The 6,000-nt window shown below is 40.8% G+C and overlaps 1 protein-coding gene across 3 annotated transcripts in view; it reads left to right on the top strand.

Annotated features, from left to right (window-relative positions):
• LOC102195698 (protein tyrosine phosphatase receptor type F) overlaps positions 1 to 6,000 on the top strand; it is a 149,226-nt gene that overhangs the window by 79,691 nt on the left and 63,535 nt on the right. For all 3 annotated transcript variants that reach the window (XM_013911352.1, XM_013911354.1, XM_013911353.1), the window contains one exon: positions 1,072 to 1,153. In XM_013911352.1, coding sequence (XP_013766806.1) covers positions 1,072 to 1,153 — 82 coding nt within the window. The remainder of the gene's footprint in view (positions 1 to 1,071; positions 1,154 to 6,000) is intronic.

Below are 6,000 nucleotides of genomic sequence, written 5' to 3'. Positions count from 1 at the left end.
AAATAACTGCCCATGAACTGAGAAAAGTCAAGCGTGCAGCTGCCAAGATGCCACTTGCCACCAGTTTGGCCATATTTCAGAGCTGCAACATCACTGGATTTTCTCATTTCCTCATCTCAGTATTAGTGTGTTAGATACCGTCGTGTTGGTTTTTAGGCGCCAAGAGCGTTGAGTGTCAGGGTATTAGCCAGTCCTGTCAGCTGATCTGAGCCAGGTTCTATAGACCGTATGGGTACGTGTGAATCTCAGCAATGTCTTGTCCACTGCATCTATAGAGTTTGTGCCAGGCTATTTTCCCCAACATACACTCAGCGTGTTAGCAGTTCAAACATCTTAAAAAGCCAGAAAATTCTGGCGTGTTTCACCAGCCATTACAGCCTCTCTTTATTAACTTCTTGTCATGTTTTACCCACTTCACAGCGAGCCAATTATCAGAAGCAGAAGCGTTTTCTTTAAGGTCAGAGTAGTTTTAAGTGCAAACAAAACAATCAAACCTCTGGCCCAACAGCTCCGTGATTACAGCAGAAAACCACACGACTATATTAACAGTCGCCCCACTGCAACTCGTAGCCCTCTCATGATACCAGAAAGCAATTTGAGGTAATCAGCAATAAGAATCCCAATGCAAATGGTGCATTTCACAAGAAGTTTATTTCATATTATTACCCAGCGTGGTCAAGAAGACAAGCACATAGAAATAATTAATTGTGTTTCAAGTGTTTGTTTCTCCGAAGAAATAGCCCACAAGTAAGCAGTAATTAAGAGGAGTGGAGTCAGTGGAGAAAAAAGATGCTAATGTCCAAACCAGACCTTCTCATTAGGCCCAGTGAATGCATCTGTTTAAGAGAAGGTTTAGAAAGTTTATGGAGAAGATCTACAAGATGTGCTGAAACAACATTAGACACATGCATACATATAAACTGCATTTTTTAGTCTTTTAATACGTCTTTAATTCACTTTGTGCTTCTGACTCTTGTGTTGTGGTAACAGGTGAATTTCCTCATAAACGTATCTTTATGTGTGTGTGTTTGGTGCACAATCATATATGGGTGCATTATACGTTTTGTGCAGGTGGTACTACATAGTGGTTGTCCCTGTCACTCCAGTTTCTCTGAGGAGATGGGAAAACCCTGAAGACATGGACATACAAGAGGTGAGCGGATGTCTAGTTCAGTTTGATTTCATTGTTGCTGACAATCTTAAAAACGGCTCTTTTATCAGTTGTAATTGTTGCCATAAATTTTGTGAACACTGGGTAAAAGTAAAAAAGGAGTCAAATCCTAGAAAAAGTCTTTCAAATAAGTTGGGACATAAGCTGCAGTAATTTGTCCATATTGGAACGTAGAAAATATCAAATATTAAAACATGAAAGTTGTACAATTTTAAGAAAAATGTTGCTTTTAAATTTGATGACAGCAAAGCGTCTCCAAAAAAGTGGGACGGGGCAAACAAAAGGTTACCGCAGTGATGGTATAAAAAAAGAAACTATAACTGGAGGTTAGCTGCCAGTAGGTCAGTCACATGATTAGGTAAAAGAGCATCTTAGAGAGGCGGAGCTTCTCTACAAATCATCTACAAATTGTATAACAATTTCAGAAAAATGTTCCTCAACATAAAATTGCAAAGACATTAAATATCTCGTCATCAAGGCCAAAACTCAGTATTGGATGCCAGTGGTCTTTGTGCCCTCGGGCAGCACGACATCAAACATGTGTCATGGACATCACTGTGTGTGAGCACAGCTTACAGTGCCATCCACAAATGCAGGGTAAACCATGCAAAGACAAGCCCACATGTGAATGTGATCCAGGAACACTAAAAACAGAATCACTCAGCCTGGTTTAAACTGGGAAATTAAAAACCAGAAGCAGCCTCAAGTGGCCATTGAGGGAACTGCAGTTTATTGTTCGTTTTTTTATTGCAGTTACATTTCCCTATTAGTCCCAGTGTGAAGGGTAGAAGCAGCAGTGAGGTGACAGAGGGTTGGTATAAGGTGGAGGAGGAAACCTACTGGCAATATGCATGGGACTGATAACATTGAAAACAGGTGATTAAAGCTGCTAAATGTTTTTCTGCCCATGTTTATCTGGAAAAGGGCGAGAAACACTGAATGAAATGTAAGTTATTGCAGTGTGAGTGACAAAACAGAGTTCGTGCACCTTCATTACAGGAAAATGTTTCCAGCAGTATAAATGGGAATCAGTTTTTATAATTTAGTGGCACCTTGGCAGTTTTGAAACATCACTGACACCTTCTGATCCAGAAATGCTGTGATTATGAATCCGCTTCTCCAACCACCCTCGTGTGTCGCTTACGAAAGAATGCAGCGTTCTTCGGCTTTTTAGAGCACCGCCTGACGTCACTGCATGCTTTGTGTTTTAGCTTTGTTTTCATTTACACGTCTTCATGATGAATTTTCACAACCAATCAGACTGAAGCCCTTCTAGCATCATTACACAATTCATTACACGCAACAATTCAAAAAGGTTGTGAGGGACAAACAATATTCGAATGACTTGACTGTTCTCACCGTCATGCAGTCAGAGATACTAAAAAACAAAGTGTAGATGTGGTCAGAAGCTATCAAACGGAAATGTTGTTTACAAGTGGAAATGTTGTGAGGCTAAATAGAGGCGATTAAAGAAAAATCATCATGCATCAATATGTGGATTGAGGAATATTTGTACAGAGTCGCCACTGATGATGGCAAAGGGAAATCTTACCTCATGTCTGAAGCTTTGTTTCTATTTTTGATTCAGTTTAACCCCTTAGCAGTCCTACAAATTTACAATTAGTCCCCTAAACCATCCAATGTACCGTGGGCGGTACGTCCGACTGCTAACAGGTTAATTTTCTGCATCTCCCATAATGCAGACGGGGCTGTGTGGCATCACTCTTATGTTGGCTCCTCTTGTAAACGATATTGGGTTAATGCTGAGCTAAATGGTGGCACGGGAGTTCAGTAGTTAATTTTGTTGAATCTACAACTCAAAAATAAATGAAGTTTTTCAAAGAGTAAACTAACTGCTGTGCATCATTCTGAGATTTTGCTTTGTTCTTGCTTTAAAACTTGCTGACACATTAACTGCTGAGTCAGCTCTGCTCCTGAAACGTAAAATAACAACTAAGAAAGAAATGGGGCTTTTTTGCTTCACCTGCAACTGTATATAATTACCCAGTGTCAGTAAAATCCTTTAGCTTTGATTTTATTGTATCTCTTCCAAGTCCTCTCTAACCTACAACAGAACTGCTGCTTAAGGTGTCATTTACATACATGAGGCGCTGCACTGCGTTGTATTCCCGCGAGCCTTCATTGAGCAAGATCTAAAGGAGATGGGCTTTTACTATGTCTGCAGGCAGACTGATCAGGTTGAGCTGTGCAGTAACTGTTATGGGTTTGTCATTAATTCCCTCCCTGACAAATTATGAAATGCATGCAAGTGGATAATGGTCTAACAATGAAGGCAAAGATCTGGAGTCTGGTATCTCATGGTCTAGACCCTTGTTTGCTTCAACTGGAGAGTTGCGGTCATAAACTAAATAAAAATGTAAAAGATGGACTTTCTAGGTCTTAAAAAATTAAGCCAGTGTAGAAGAGCTTTAACCTGAATTATTTCCAAGGGTCAGAGGGTGGTTCATCCTCATTGCTGTACAGACTGTATAGAAATCACTGAAACAATGTATGACTTGGGTAGTGACAGACAAGTAGCTAAAGTATCCCTTAGTTTATCAGTCATGGCTTCAATAAAGTACGAGGTTGACAGCCAAAATGCTTCAAGCTTCAAAAGAGGACTTTGCAAAGCAATGGGCGACGTCACACCGGCAGCTATAATGGATTTTATGGTGTTTACTATAATAGCTAGTATAGCAGTGTCTTTACCTTAAATTAAGTGTTGTTGCAAAATGGTTCTAAATAAATAAAACTTCCATGAAATGTAACTTTTGACTCTGCATGTCAAAAAACATCCAAAAGAAAGTAGCGCAAAGGTGTTCCTAATAAGATCCTTGAACCAAACTAGCAGGACTTTCAGTGTAAAGGTGAAGCAGGTGTATGTCTAAGGCAGAAACGCAGCTATGACCCAGTTCATAGGGCGCATCCTTTGGAGGCCACATTTCAAGGCCAATTACGTCATAGCTAGGCGACGAAGGCTGCTCCAAATGCGTCCGACAAATGCGTCCTTCATTTCCCCGAATTTGAAGGATGGGTGGGGTGTGTCCTTCGTGACCCAACATATCCCAGAATTCATTGCGCGGCCAAGCCAATTCCAAATCTGAAGGCTGGACCAACCCATTTCACAGCCTCGCACTTCGGGCCTTCTCAGTCTATGAAGGACCTGGCACACGTAGACCGCGGAGGCCAGGTCCTCCGAAGGATGCAGCCTATGAATTGGGACACACATCTCATTTTGGCTGCATGTAGAGCTCATGACCATAACCGAGAGCTTGGAATACATTCGAATAATTCAAAAACTTCTGGCCCAGCTCTCTTGCCCCTTCACATGGGGCAATAACTGTTTCCCAGCTCAGAAGCAGCAATCCATCCAGAACCATTTCATCCATACACGGTAAAGCCCTAACCAATGCGCCCACAGCTCTTCATAGTCTGGCTTTTTTTAACCTTTTCTCCTGATCTTTGACAAAGAAGCATTTTGGTATTTTGTAGTTTTCCTGAAACCAGCTCTCACTCCAAACACTGACAACTGGACCTCAACTGAAACTCTTGAACACATCCAATACATGTGTGCATAAAACAACACACAGTTATCACAGAAGCATCAGTGTGCAATTACATTTGAATCTGGCCAATATGAGCTCTGTAAAAAGGCATGTATGTGTTGTAGAATAGCAGCATACACAGTTTAAAGTCTTAAAGTCTATGTCTTTGTTTTTATAGGATGCTGATGCATAAAGACTGTGTAATTATACTAACTTATAGTTATCATTTGCATACAAGTCTAAATGTGACCTGCATTGTATTTTTTAGTCTTTGTTAGTAACTCTGGCCTCCGCTTTTTATACTCCAGTCATTTTGGAGCTACAGCAACAAGTAATGGAGTTGCTCAGTGTCTGAGGTTTGTGTTTACTGGTCACTATCGCAGCTTCTTCTACTGCAGATTGTGTTGTTCACTAAAATGCAGATCACTATCTGGGTTTGGCTGGAGAAAAGCACTTCACTTTAGTGGAGTCATTTTCTAATAGAGATGGTTAGCAGCACATCAATCTTGTCATTACTTCTGTCCTACTAATAAAGGGAGGCCAAGTGCATGTTCCGATCTGGTCGTGCACAATGTTAAATGCTTATTTATTATATCTTGTGTGATTTATCGATATATTTGTATTTTTTGTTTTTGAGTTGTTGGTGACTGGTCAGGTTTAGGTTTCTATTCATTCTACAGAACTTCATATTACTGTTTATTTATTTTTTGCCCTGAGTTGGATTGGTTTATGGGAGGGGTGGGCAACTCCAGGCCTCGGGGGCCGGTGTCCCTGCAGGTTTTAGATGTGTCCTTGATCCAACACAGCTGATTTGAATGGCTAAATTAGCTCCTCAACATGTCCTGAAGTTCTCCAGAGGCCTGGTAATCATGTGATTCAGGTGTGTTGACCCAAGGTGAGATCTAAAACCTGCAGGACACCGGCCCTCGAGGCCTGGAATTGCCCACCCCTGGTCTATGGCGTGATTATAAAGTTCAGAGATTTCCCTTTTTTATATATCCTGGATGAGCCCCAGCATTATACAGTAAGCCCTGCCTATTTAGGACATAACGGGGTGATTTTTTTTAGTAAGGTAAAATGTATTAATGGCAACATAAAAATGATGGCAACATGTCCCTGTGAGCCAAACATACAGCTAATTGGTGCTTTCCAGATGGAAAGGGAGACCTAAACATTAGGAGTAATTTAGCTTTTAAAGGTCCAAATTCCTTCCAGCAGCAGTGTTTGAGTTTATTAGTTATCCAAGAAAGTAGGATATATCTTTGGCATATATCATAGTGTTTT

The sequence above is a fragment of the Pundamilia nyererei genome, unplaced genomic scaffold (genome assembly GCF_000239375.1).
Source record: "Pundamilia nyererei isolate P.nyererei 1_Seehausen unplaced genomic scaffold, PunNye1.0 scaffold00061, whole genome shotgun sequence".
Classification (NCBI taxonomy): domain Eukaryota; kingdom Metazoa; phylum Chordata; class Actinopteri; order Cichliformes; family Cichlidae; genus Pundamilia; species Pundamilia nyererei.
This window is presented reverse-complemented; position numbering and strand designations above follow the sequence as displayed.